Source organism: Myxocyprinus asiaticus, chromosome 3 (assembly GCF_019703515.2).
Source record: "Myxocyprinus asiaticus isolate MX2 ecotype Aquarium Trade chromosome 3, UBuf_Myxa_2, whole genome shotgun sequence".
Classification (NCBI taxonomy): Eukaryota; Metazoa; Chordata; class Actinopteri; order Cypriniformes; family Catostomidae; genus Myxocyprinus; species Myxocyprinus asiaticus.
Window position 1 is genome coordinate 41,695,362 of NC_059346.1, and position 14,415 is coordinate 41,709,776.

The 14,415-nt window shown below is 35.4% G+C and overlaps 1 protein-coding gene across 1 annotated transcript in view; it reads left to right on the forward strand.

The window, feature by feature from the left end:
* LOC127420663 (adhesion G-protein coupled receptor V1-like) overlaps positions 1 to 14,415 on the forward strand; it is a 213,783-nt gene that overhangs the window by 91,349 nt on the left and 108,019 nt on the right. Inside the window, 16 exon segments of the mRNA XM_051663101.1 lie at positions 331 to 477; positions 803 to 1,058; positions 1,400 to 1,602; positions 5,797 to 5,973; positions 6,575 to 6,655; positions 6,658 to 6,768; positions 7,037 to 7,216; positions 7,558 to 7,722; positions 7,807 to 7,927; positions 8,122 to 8,245; positions 9,365 to 9,503; positions 9,813 to 9,998; positions 10,554 to 10,789; positions 10,906 to 11,054; positions 11,612 to 11,813; positions 12,858 to 13,077. Of these exon segments, the coding sequence (XP_051519061.1) occupies positions 331 to 477; positions 803 to 1,058; positions 1,400 to 1,602; positions 5,797 to 5,973; positions 6,575 to 6,655; positions 6,658 to 6,768; positions 7,037 to 7,216; positions 7,558 to 7,722; positions 7,807 to 7,927; positions 8,122 to 8,245; positions 9,365 to 9,503; positions 9,813 to 9,998; positions 10,554 to 10,789; positions 10,906 to 11,054; positions 11,612 to 11,813; positions 12,858 to 13,077 (2,697 nt within the window).

Sequence of the window (14,415 nt, forward strand, 5' to 3'; positions counted from 1 at the left end):
GCTTAATTTTTTTAATTTCGCATCTTACTCCCCATGTCCTGTCAAGACATAATTTTTTAGGATAACTATTTGGTTTAAAAAAAAAAAAAAAAAAAAAATGTCTTAGGGCAACTAGTTACAAATAAAAAAATGGTAATGGAAAATGCACACAGCAGTCACGCTCGGGTCTCAGGAGATTAAATTAGTTCATTGTACATATCATTGCTTTTAATGGTAAATTGTAAATGGTAATGCCTAATAGCCTTATTGAAGCTAACACATTTGTGAATTACAAAAGTTCAATAACCTTATGCTGTGTATTTTTATTTATTTATTGTTGTTTCTGTACAGATCTCTTTAGTGCATGAGGTAGATGAGCTAGAGAATGATAACCCTGTGTGTCTGAGTATTGAGAGGAGAAGAGGCAGGTTTGGTAGACTGACATTACACTGGAGTGCCTATGGAAGTCTGGATGACATTTTCCCCACTTCTGGAGTGGTGAAAGCTGCTTGAAGGGTTCTCTTTTTTTTACATCATTTTTTTTTTTTCTTTTTTTTTTTTTTATAATATTTACCTGAACTGTATATTTGAAGTAGTATATTGTGAACTTCATGCTTTTATTATAACCAGAAGTCGCAACTGCAACAAGCAGCACAATGTAAAATAATGCTCTATTTGAAGATTATATATCCTATTTAAACATATGATTATATAAACCACCCAGTTGGTGCAACAACAGAGATATGTCAACACATTACCACAAAACACTTTTTATATTACAATAACAGTCCTCTTTACACCCTCTTCATCTCTTCCCTTGTAGGTGACGTTTTCTGATAGTCAGGCTGTTGCTACCATCACTCTGAATATATTAGCAGATGATTTTCCAGAGCAAGCAGAAAAAGTCACCATTATCCTGACCAAGGTCTCAACGATTGGAATAATAGATCCATCCAAAGGAGCTGTGATTGACCCTCAACATGGCCAAGCAAATGTCACCATTAGAGCCAATGACTCTCCTTACGGAGTAATTGGTTGGCACCTTGACTCACAGTACTTCATCACGCCAGAACCTCAAAGTAATCCATCCTCTGAACTTTGTTTAACTTTGTCTCATTTGAACTTTAGAACAGCAATATCATTAAATGAGTATGAATGACTGAGATAGCCAATAAATATTGCTGTGGTGTACCACTAAAATTCTAAGTCAACATTTCCTGTAATCCAAATAAATTGATTACTGAGTATGTGCTGCAGATATCTTGTAGTCATATACTTAGTCTTAGAATAGTTGGAAAACCAGCAGAGGAGATCACATTTATTATGTTTTTGTGCATAATAGCCTTATTCATTAGATTTTGAAAATAGTTACCCTGGAAAGACAATGATGTATTTGATGTTTTTATCCATTTTACTCCAGAGAGTCCAAGCAATATTACACTAAGTATTGTTAGAGATCAAGGAGCATCAAGGGATGTATTAGTTCACTACACAACCAAAGTGGCCCTCCACCTGCAACCTGTCAATCAGACTACTGAAGAGGTGGACTATGTGGCCAAAGAGGCCACAGTCATCATGATGGAGAATGCTACTGTTGTTTTGGTGACCCTTTCCATCCTTCCAGTGAGTACTCTGCTGAGACATCAAGTTCAAATTGTTTTTTATTTGCCCTTTTCACAGCTTGCATTGGGTTTATTGGGAAAGATATGCTTAGATGAGGGTCAGAAAGCAGGACATTGACAATACAGCCAATTGTGCAATCCAGACAGTACTATGTAACAATATAAAGCTATAAGTTAAATATAGAAAAATCTTCTATAAGTAAAAAGAAAGGAAAAGTTTTAAAGTAAAAACAAATCTTCTATATGTAAAACGATGGATGTAATAGGACAGAAGCACTGAGGAACTTGGTGAACTGAGATAGAAGGCGTTGCATTGCAATATATAGTGAGTGAATTCTATAGCAGACAGTGACAGTGCAACAAAGTGACATGTGCTGTTTAGTTGTAGAGCGGCGATAAATAAACCAGTAAAATAGAAAGTAGTGTGACAATATAGCAGCATTTCTGTATTTGCTTGAGCAAGGCATTTAGCCCCAGGAGACTGTCCCTGTAATAATAAGTGTTCGGTGAGTCGCTGATAAAATGTTAGTTAGTTTACTGACTACATACATTCTTAGCTAAATATTTATATGATATAAATCATGCTTTTAGAAACCACACCTGAAAACCAAATAAGGAACTGACATTGTTCAATATGCAAGTATGATGAAAATATTCCACATTTGTGCATAAAATAAATTGTTTGACTTGTATTAGCTATTCTTAGTAATACACAAGTAATAAAGTCAGTAATATTAAGCGATTTTGTACGGAAACATTCGTAAATGCATCATGAACTAACAATGAACATTGTTGATTTTTTACCTGCATTTATTAATCTTGGTTAACCCTTAAATGCATGGGGAATTCATTCTGCACGTATGTCTATCACAAATGGATCTACAAAATATTCAAAATATTTTCAAGACAATTAGAAAATAATAGAATATATTTTGATGTTTTATTTTTCATATTTCAAAGAGAAAATGCAACAAATCAAGACAAATCTAGAACAGGTTGAGACGCAACTGGCTGTCAACACACATTGAGCTACACATAACATGTAAGCTACACATAAGTATTTTCTCAGGCACTTTTTGTGCCTCATTCATGAAACATGAGGAGAATGATTTTTTTTGTTGTTGTGTAAATCATTCATAAAACTGTTCTGACGTAAATTCTCGGATTTCTTTTTCCTATGTTTATAACGTTAGTTGGTACGAACAAAATTTACACCTGCTCCCGACCACATGTAAATCGTGCGTAAGACATCTGAATGTTTTGTGTTATTTTAGACAAACTGCCATGACTACATTTTGATAGAAGTAAAAAAAAAAAAAAAAAAAAAAACATGTTTTAAACCATATACTTAATTTAAATTGTTTATTTGGTGCTTGCATTTATTTCTTCAAAATATAGTTTATTCCCAACTCTGCTTCATACATTTATATTGTTTTGCCAGCAGAAGTGCTTTATGAAGCACAGTTTGATTTTCTCAAAAAAATGTGTGCTCCTAACATGACTGGTTGGAGAGTTTCTTCATTTGAGATGAACTCTATAATATAGGTTTCAATCAATTTGTACTGTATAGTAGAGCCCGACCGATAGGGGATTTTTGAGACCGATACCGATTTTAGAGAGGGAAAATTCACAGATTACCGATATGGTGGCCGATATATTTAATTTTTGAGCTGGAATGAAAACAGACCTTTTCTGTGTGGATTGTGCACTGATTTTGCACCGGTATGACTATGCAAAGGTACTCAGAAGGCTGCTTTCTTAAACAAATATTTGTATCAAAGAATATTTGACATTATTATTATACATTGTCAACAAATTCTAGAAATGAACACTGAGAAAATAAAGAATAAATAAAAATACAATAAATAGCTTAATAAACATCAGTACTGTATGTTTAGTATCAGTCAAATGCTGACTATTAAAATAAAGAATAAATAAAAATAAAATAAATAGCTTAATAAACATCAGTACTGTTTAGTATCAGTCAAATGCTGACTATATTAATACTGCCGAGTCAAGATAAACAGCGGCAGGCGTGTTACACCGTATTCTGCTATACATGTTCAGGGGAAACTTTCAACAGTGGAAAACCAGACTTTTAAATATTACATTTTATAAATTACATGACTGGAATTGTTCAGTTGAAGGGGGTACCAAACTGTGAATCCTAAACAAAACAGTTTGGTGAATACATGTTTACTCATTAGCTTCCACTCAGCTGACAACAATGAAAGTAGCTCCGTGATTAGCTAGTTAGCTATACACTCGTTTTCACGGAGAGTAAAAGACGGACGTTGTTTATTTTACTTTCCAGCATTGTGTCTCACCAACTAGGTAAAAACGTAGTGTGAAATCAACACTCAACAGACAAAATCCACCACTGCACCATTGTCTGCTGAGCTGCAAAATGATGCTCTGATATTTACCTTTCAATCTGCTACATTACTGAGTGCACTGACAAACTATAGCTGGCTAACAGCAAACAGACATGAGTGACATGTTTGTCAGGGACAAGGTTAACGTTATATTAGTTATATTGAAAAGGGAAAATAATGGGGTCATTGTTGAAGTTTCCAGTATGTATTTAACAGACTAGTTAACAACTTACCGTGATGACACAGCTGAACTCTGCACTGTCTGCAGAGCCACCTTCAGTTCAGCTCTGTAAACAATGGAGTTGGAGCACGCTCTGCTGGACAAACTACGCTATGACACCAATTCTAAAGCATTGTTTTCTGCATTATATGTTCTGAAACAAAGTTTTCATATCTGCGCATATCGGTAAAATATACGCCGATACCGATATATCGGTGAAAGGCTAATACCTATATATTGGTCGGGCACTACTGTATAGGCATCGATATATTGCATTCAGTTGATATATTACAATGTGAATGCAGTCAATTAAAAAAAGGTTTTTATTATTTTTTTGCATAGGTGTTAAAAGCTTCTTATTCTCATTTCTAGCGAGTCTGGTGCCTTCCTTATATGGCTTTTTCTTGGTCGTGGAGTATGATAATTGTGCATTAATCTTCACGCACACTCTGTTTACGAATGTTTGGAATTCACTAACATACACATGTTTTACTTACAAATCTGGGGTGTAGTACGCAGCATTCGTTAATCCAGAGGAAAGTTTTCATGAAGCTCCATTTCACGCGTAAATTACTCTCAATTTACTCACACATTTACGAAAGTTTTGTGAATCAGGCCCATTGTGTCTAAATAGATGCACAACTTACATTATTTCAGTAGTACACCCAAATTATTGTACTTGCTATAGTTTACTTCCATGTTGTTTCTTCATCAAATAGCAATGTCAAATGTAAATTAAGTCAGTCACTGAGACAACAGCACCACCTTGAGTAACAAATAGCATATATAATATGTAGGTGTACACACATATGGGATACTGTTAATTCAAATTTTAAGTTCATGTTAGTTCATAATGCATTAAAATGTAAACATAACTTATAATTTTTAAAATGTATTAGGATATGTTGTAATTAACATTAACCAATATTAATGTATGCAGTTAAAAACCATGTTAATTGTTAGTTCATGTTAACTAATGTGGGTAACTAATTTTAATAAGTATAACCTTATTGTAATGTGTTACCATTTGTACTATATTAAAGCATTCGTCCAATTGTTAAGTGTAAGGACACATATCTAAGGCTTGACCATACTCACTTCCTTATAAGCACACTTTACTCACAGTTTATCTCAGGGCAATGAGACTGAATATAAATGAACCTACAGTAAGCACTGTGCTGGAGTTATTGAGGAGACAGATTGGCCTCCTGCTGCCTAATATCAGAAAGGATTGGCCTCCTTTCTGATTTTAAGCCAGAAACTACTTAATATCACCATCACAGAAACCCTAGATTTATTTCAAATTCCTTCTGAAATAGCTCATGCCCAGCAAATTGCAGTGGTCGTTGGATATTTTTGCATATTTTACAGCCTCAAAAACCACATTGAATTTGTTTGGGCTGAATGTTTGTTATGACACAGACTACTGACATAAATCAGCATGATCTAAGAAACATATTGTATAGAAGCTGTTTGGATGTTATTTAGAATCACTGCTGGTTAAAATTGTACCTCCTGTTGAGCCACATGGGTGTCTTAGAGTTTTTAACGAATGGAGTATGTTACATTTCTGAGTGTATTTATATGCATGTGTCTGTAGGATGATATTCCTGAACTGGCTGAGACATTCCTTGTGTATATCACAAAAGTTGAACTGTTGGGTAGAGACACAGGAGTAGATCAGCCAAGCGTGAGGAGACCTGGTCTAGAGGTAGCAGAGGTCACTATCCAAGAGAACGATGATCTAAGAGGAGTCCTCTGCTTCAATGTCTCAAAGGTTGGTTTTCAAGTTAACACTCTTACCTATCCTGTTTAATAGTTAGTATCCTGTTATAATGCAAGCATCACTTACTATTACTCACATTTAAAGTTAGAGATAAACAATTTTCAGCACGTAACTCAACTTCAACACGTTTGAAATACGGACATGAAAGACACCTCAGATCCTGTAGCTTGTTGAGTAGAGGTGTGCTACTAATTTTCTCAACAATTAGACTTATGATTTTTCTCTGACAGACTATAACATAGTAAGGAATCCCAAGCCATATCTTGGGACCAGAATATAGAGAAATTTTGGGGTGAGTTATTTGATCTGGGCCAGTAAGCAACCACCCAGAAAGTCCTAGCAACCACATAGCAAAGCATTAAAAACCACTCAAAACACCCACAACATCCTAAATGTGGTGCCAAGTTTTGCATAGGCAAGCAACTCTCACATTTTCTTCGGAAAATGTAAACATCTAGTTACTTTTTTATGCCAAATGTTTATGATTTATCATTGATTTAGCATTCTAAGATGAATTTGTCATTCACATTTATCATTGTGTCAGTATTGATAAAGAAGAACAAGCTAATTTCTAAAATATCTTTTTCTGTAGGATGTTTCTGGGGCATTGCTGGCCTATGAGGTACCCCCACCTGAAAACACCCTTCGTCTGGCAGTCATGAGAATGGCTGGTACAATTCTCCAATGGCTGGTAGGGTGGTGCTTTACTGGGAAGCTCAAGCAGTCACGGCCAGCACTGATGATTTTAGTCCTTCCTCAGGAAACCTCACATTTCAAGAGGGACAGGTCAAGATCAACATTATAAATCTCTCTTTTTAATTATTTATTTATTTGTATCATTTTAAATAGATGTTTTGAGTTTTTTTCAGCCGATTATGTGGAACATGGTACCAGATTTTGCTTAAAATGTGAAAATAACTGTAAATTTATTTGAAAAGTCTTTGTGAAGATTGGTGACATACTGTATATGAATTTTAATTAAATTTAAACTATTCTTGATTTTTTTTTTATTATTCACAAAATATTGATATTGAGTTTGATATTGATTTTGCAGGCAGTGGCCAGTGTTGAGATCACCATCATTGATGATATAATTGTGGAGTCTACAGAGACTTTTATTGTGAAACTGGTGCGAGTCGTAGGAGGTGCCAGGTTGGGGGATGAGACGTCTGTAGTAATCAGCATTCCGGCCAATGATTCTCCTCTGGGTCGGTTTGGGTTTGAGCAGCTAATTGTACATTTACTAATAATTACTATGAATATGACTTTTATATCATCTTTCTGCAGCATGCTTAAATGTCTCATTCGTCTCAGTTGTCATCGATAATTTTTTCCATAAGTTAAGCAGACATGCTTTGTGGTGCTTTAGGTTTAATTTACAGCATAGGAATTCTGCATTAGTGCTGTGATACCTTGTGTGGTAATTTCCTATAACCCTACAACTATGATAAATCCATGTTAACTAAGTGTGTTCAGCTTGTGTGTATTGGGAAGATTAGCCTTAGTTATTTAGCCTTAGCCTTAATAAGTAAAGTTTTCTTTTTTACATTACCAACTATTGGGCTTTCATTCCAGGTCTCCGTCTCTGAGCCTCGGTTTGTGAATGACCCTGCTTCTATAGCTACACTGACTGTAGCGCGTAGCTCAGGAGGTGAAGGAGTGGTCCATTTGATCTGACTTCTGCAGGAAGAGGGTAGAGATGACCTAAGTCCTCATAATGGAACTCTCATATTTAATGGGGTAGGTTTGGGATTAACTGTTTTAATTGAATAATTGAACAACATTTTACCATGTCACTCTTTAAACTGCTTTATTGCTTTGTAGACTGAGTCAAAGAAGACCCTGGTGATCCAGGCTTTCACTGATGCTGTCCTGGAGGGAGAGGAGAGATTCACCATCCAGCTTCTGTCTCCAAAAAATGAGCCAGTCATTGATCCAGTTAGAGGTTAGCCATCACATTTTCTCCACTGATAACTTCTGGAAATCAATTAATGTTTCATGTCATCAAAAATATCAGTAATTGGATTGTCATGAGGCTTATTTAAAAAGCTCTTTTGTAAGCTTTAATTATGTCTCATACTGTAGGATGTTAGTTCTTCTTTTTACATAATTTATTTGCTGTTAATTTCTTTCCATCAGGTGTTGCTACTGTTGTTATTCAAGCTGACATGGGTGCCCTGGGAACCGTAGGTATATCTGATTCCAGCAGGAATGTTCTGATTGGAGAGCCAAGGGGCAATTACAATGGCACAGCTCTGGTCAGGTAAACATCTCACCTCCCCCAAACAACATTTGCTGTATCATTAATTCATGATGAAGTCTTCATTTAAAGAGTCTGAAGATCGATAAAAAAAAAAAAAAAAAACAATTGTGCATGTTGTTCAGTTTACTTAATTAAAATGAACTAAAGCAACAAACTTCTAGAACATTTTGTCACAACTTGATTTCATTATGTTCGGTATCCAATTAAATTTGTAAAATTGAAGTTTACTTAATTTATTTGAGTTTGGACTACACAAATACTTTTTGTAGCATTGATGAAATTGGGCAGGGGATTTCCATTTCCTAGCATGCTTTGCATGAGACTTGATAGGGTGAACAAATGATGAAATTAAATGTTGAAATGTTATGTATTTTTGAGCAAGATTTGAATAGGAGATTTACAACACTGGAACTCTCATTGACAATTATCAACCAATCCAATTACAGCATATGCAGTGGCTCCAAAAAGTCAAACGTAAATCATTGGATGACCTATACAATATGATGGTACACAGAAAAGCATTTTCAATCACAAATGACATAACAAATCCTCTTAATAATGAATTTCAGCTCCTTCCATCAGGATGGCGTTATAGGACACCGAAGTCTACAAAGTTAATTTATAAAAAATCCTTTGTTCCATGTGCAATAAGCCTCCTTAATAAAACATGTTTAATGTTCTGTTATATTGATATTTAAAAAGAGTGTCTGTTAGGCTGGAGTTTTGGGGGTTACCATTGTGGTGAAGATTGGCGCTTGTGCTTAGCTTGAGGATGAACTTTCACTTTCAAGTGATGTTTGATTGACTGCTGTTTAGCTTTATAAGCAGTTGCTATCAAATTGATAGTGCAAGAGTTTCACTGTCCTAACACTTGCTCACCTTGCATATGCTAATGACTAATAAAATAAATTAAGTTGGACCAACATAAGAACATTTATTATAATAAACATTAGCAACAATAGTTTGACTAACATAATAAAGTTGAGTTAAAACTACTATAGTACATTGATTTGACCTAATCCAACTAAATTATGTTGGCTGAATGAAACTGACTAAATTTGAATTAAAAATATTAAATTGCTCGTAAAAAAATTCAATTTTGTGTCCTATCAATTGCAGTCTTGTAAGAGGTCCCGGCATCTTTGGTGAGATTGAGATCTACTGGAACATTACCCCAGCTGCGGAAACACAGTTTGAGGAGACTTCGGGCAAAGTTGTCATGAAAGACCATCAATCTGCTGCTACGATTCAGCTAAAGGTAATCCTTTTGAGCCTTTTTAACAAATTATCCATTTAGCATCTTTCAACATCCGTATTTTAATAACATCCATACACATGGAACCTGCATACATTCTAAAAAACCTTTGGGAATACCGTAACTCATACTTTATGTATGGTATGGCAAATTCCTAATAATCAAACCTGTCCCCTGGATCCCTGTCTTTAATCAGCATAACTTTTTCTTACTTTAACAACTATTTCCCCCCTTTTAATGCTGTAAACTGTAAAAATGAAACCTTAGAGCTGACACTCTGATGTAAAATCAATTCCCTTTTTGTTGCTGCAGGTGCTTGATGATGAGATCCCTGAAGAAAGATGTGTATATCAGCTCAGACTGAGCTCTTTAACACCTGGATCAGCAATCAACCCTGACAGACAACACGCCATCATCACAATGGCCCCTAGTGACCTTCCCTATGGTCTTTTCTCTTTCTCTCAACTCTCTCTATGTGCCACTGAAGAAGACAAAGCTGTGAGGCCCATTACATTACCACTAATGAGATACTAACCACTACCAACAGGCTATGTGTTATTGCCTTTCCCCATTGACTGGGAAAGTCATTAAAGATGTTTTTAATAATGCAATAGCCTAGCAGCCATTATTCCCTTGATTCATGGAAAGTTTTCTTTAGGAGGAGGAGAAACAGACTCTGTGTCAAGATTTGTGTCAAGATTGGTGAACCCAAGATTTACCAATGTGTTTTTAAGTGTGAATATTATAATGGAGCAATTTAGAGGAAGTGGGATATATTGAATGAAATTATGGGCCATTTCAACATGGTCATTTCAATGTAATTTCTAGCTTATTTGCAAGGTCAGTTTAACATGTTGGCATTTTCTTAGAATCAAGATTCTTGGAAATGGTAGATGGGGATGAAGATATACTTATTTTCATCCCTCATTTTCAATCCCTCTCTTTTTGACAAATCCACAGAATGGTGGTCAGGACAGTTACATTCATACTAATTATAGGGTAAGACTTGTGGTTCAAGTACAGTATGTTAAACAGTGTCTAATCTCTTACCAGGTAAATGTGACCATTGTTCGCTCCATGGGTCTGTTTGGCAGTGTGTGGGTCAGTTACCACACAGAAGGCAGAACTGCAATCAGTGGACAGGATTTTGGACAGTCCTCTGGTCGAGTGCTATTCAACCCTGGCGAGACGTCAAGGGTCAGCACACTCACTATACTAGATGATGATCTTCCAGAAGGACCAGAGGATTTCCTCCTCAACATTACCCTAGTGGAGCTTCTGAATGGCAGGTAGAGTTCAGCCTTTACTCTGAAATCTATATCACAGATTCCAAGCTAGTTAGTATTATTGGTTCCTGTGCATGCTGTTAATGTATTATTATTATTTTTTTCTCTCGTGTGCTTAGTTCAATGGATTTTAGAGTGAGAGAGTATGGTCTTCAGATTGACCAGCCTCCAGTTATTGGCAATGTTTCTTCCATCGTGGTGATTATCCAGAAAAATGACAATGCTGAAGGGATCCTGGAGTTTGACCCGAAATATGTCAACATCACTGGTACTCTTACGCACTTTTGTTTTATCCTCAACTCGTTTGTGATTTTTTTCCCGTAATATTTTTAAAGAAGAGAAAGATCTTTTTACAAAAAAAAAAAAAAAATGCTACTGTATGTACAGTAATAAGTATTGTTAATTGTGTAATTTCGGATCCACTAGTGTCACGGAAGTGCAATAATAATTACTAACGTTTTCAAAAATGTTTTGTGAACTTCCCTGTCTTCCATTGGTCGGCAAACGGTTTGTTCTGCTACAAACTGATGCCATTGGTTGAGCCAATGTTGCTGTGTCAAGCTGGTTGAGATAGTGCCCCAGAGACTCAACCTGATAGGGAAAATCATCCTAAAAATGGTTTACTTATATTTGTCCATGCATATTAATCTGGGATCGGATAAATTATTTTACCTTTGAAAGAATTACACACTTCACCATTAAATAATGTAAATTATGACAGTACATCGCAGTACTGTAGCATGTGTACTTACAGTATGTGAATGTGCATAATGCATTAAAAAATATATTTGTTGTCAGTCTCTAACTGATTGTTTTGCCTCACAGTTGAGGAGGATGTAGGAATTGTATCCATCCCTGTATTGAGGCGTACTGGACCCTATGGGCAGGTCACAGCAGAGTTTATATCCAGAGATTTGACTGCTCAACCTTATTCGGATTACATCCTGATGTCCAATGGGTCCATCACCTTTCAGTATGGCCAGACACTTCGATACATCAATGTTTCCATAGTGGATGATATTGAGAGGTAAGGAAGGGGTCGTCTCAATTCAGAGCAAGGCCAATCTTGAGTCATTTTGCACTGGAGAATTCCATTTCTATGGCAGATTATTCAGCTTGTTTATATATTAATATTCAGTGGTCCCAAAAAGCATTTGGACACTTAAGCCACACTTAAAAGTGTGTAAATGTCATTGCATTAGATAACATAATATCAAAAGTGACATTTATTTTAAAGAAAGATTGCACAAACACACTTTTCAAGCAAAACAATTTACAAAAAGAAGTTTGTTGTTTCATTATAAAACAATACTGTTCAAACTTAAGACATATTTGGACAATTTCTGGTAAAACTTAGTGGGACATATCAATAGTTAATGTGATGAACTACATGTGTAATTACTCTGCTAAGACACATGTGTGAACTTGAGGGGAACTAACTTCATACAGTCACCAAAACATGATCTTAAAACCAGTTGGTATTTGCAAGTATTTGTAAAAATTCCATTTGGTTTGATATTTTGTTATCTTAGGCAATGTCAGATATTTTTAAGTGTGGCTTAAGTGTCCAAAGACTTTTAGTTTAGTTTAGTTCACTTTATTGTCCAGCCATGGCTGAAAATTGTTCTTTGGTCTTGACAAAAAACACAAACAGTTACATTTACTACGCACCAAAACAACACATTTCTAAAAGCAATACTGGCAGTAAAAAAAATAAAATATAAAATAAATAAATAAAATAAAAAATTCAGCCAATAGTGTGCTCTTGAAAACTCTTTGTTTTATTAAGGAGGCCAATTGCACTTGGAACAAAGGATTTTTTATAAATGAACTTTGTAGACTTCAGTGTCCTATAATGCTATCCTGATGGAAGGAGCTGAAATTCATTATTAAGAGGATGTGTTATGTCATTTGTGATTGACAATGCTTTTCCAATGATTTTTGTTTGACTTTTTGGAGCCACTGCATATGGTGTAATTTGATTGGCTGATAATTGTCAGTGAGTGTTCCAGTGTAGTAAACTACGTCTTTTAGGATATTTCATTGATGATTTCTTTTTTTTTTTTTTCAGTGAATTTAATGAGATATTTGAGATGCAACTCACCGTTGCCACAGGAGGTGCCATACTAGGAGCTCACCTAATTGCACGGATTACAATTGCGAAGAGCGACTCGCCAAATGGTGTTGTACGATTCGTCAACCAAAGTGCCATTATCATCCCAAACCCCATCAGTACCCTCAGACTGACCCTATTCGTGGAGAGAGCAGGCGGAGTGCTTGGAGACGCTACGGTGAGCCCTGTCTAGACTATGACCTCACACTTCTGCTGTTCCATATGCCCAGAATATCCATGTTATAATTGTGGCGAAGCACTTGGAGAGACAGACCCTCAACTGGGTTTTTCCATTGATTTGTATGTTTAATAATGTGATTAATGAGGGTCATGGAATGTTTTAGTGAATGAAAATTCAGAACATGTTCTCTGAAGTGAATATCAAAATGTGTTGTTTCCTATAAAAGTTTTGAGACTCTAAAAAAGGCCTCTTTTTTTAACCATCATGTTCTGTATGGGGTCTGTGAGACACCAAGGCTATTTTAATAGCTTGTATACTTAATGTATAACATTAAAGCATTTGTTTGATACTTCATAACATTTCTAAATCTTATGAGAACTGATTATAATCAAAATGTCATCTTGATAACATACTTGAAACAGCCTCTTTGAAAAATGTTACATCACTTATGATTGTGGTCTCAGTGACCCCAGTTATAAAACATGAATAAATGCAATTCATTGTAATATGTTAGGATTCTTTGACTGGTGTACACATGAAGAAGTATACTCCTGCCAGTTGTTTATTTTCATTTATTTAATTGTATTTTCTTTTTGGTTGGTGTCAAATGTTTCTAGAATGGATACCATTCACATTTCTGAAAAGTGCTATCTACTCTGTGGTAAAAAAGAGGGATAAAGCTTTAGTAATATCGGCCAACTGGGTTTTGAATTGGTCAGAGAAACATATTAAAAGAATTTGAAGGGAAATTAAGGGGTTCATTTAAAAATTACTAATATTCTTTTTTATAAATATATCACTGGGACCTCAAACAAAAACAGTAAATCTCAGCAGAGCATGAGGGTTAAGGAGACTATGACAATTCAAGATTGTTTAGTTTATAATAACTAAGGCACTTTTGATGAGCACCCGGGTTTGTTTGACGTCAAAGTTCGGTTTGTTTGGATGATGTGAATACTGTTTTCGGAACTCTGGTGCGCACAAGCAATCTGTACCCGAGTTAGCTTAAAAATATGTTTTGTGGTACGTTTCTTTTTTCAGTTACTTTTTATACAATATGGCCATATCTGATTATGACATGTCCCCCCAATGTCTATTGTGTAATGTCTTAACACAGTGAAGCTGACGTCTTCTCAAGTTGTTACCTAGTTACAGTGGTAAACAGTTACATTTACATTTAGTCATGTAGCAGACACTTTTATCCAGAGTGAATGAGGAACATAGCAAGCAATTTATTATACGCAAGTCAACAATATCTTCAGTATCGCACTGCCAAGTTCTCAAAGACAGACAAGATTTTTATTTTTATAAATATTGTAAAATATTAAGTGCATT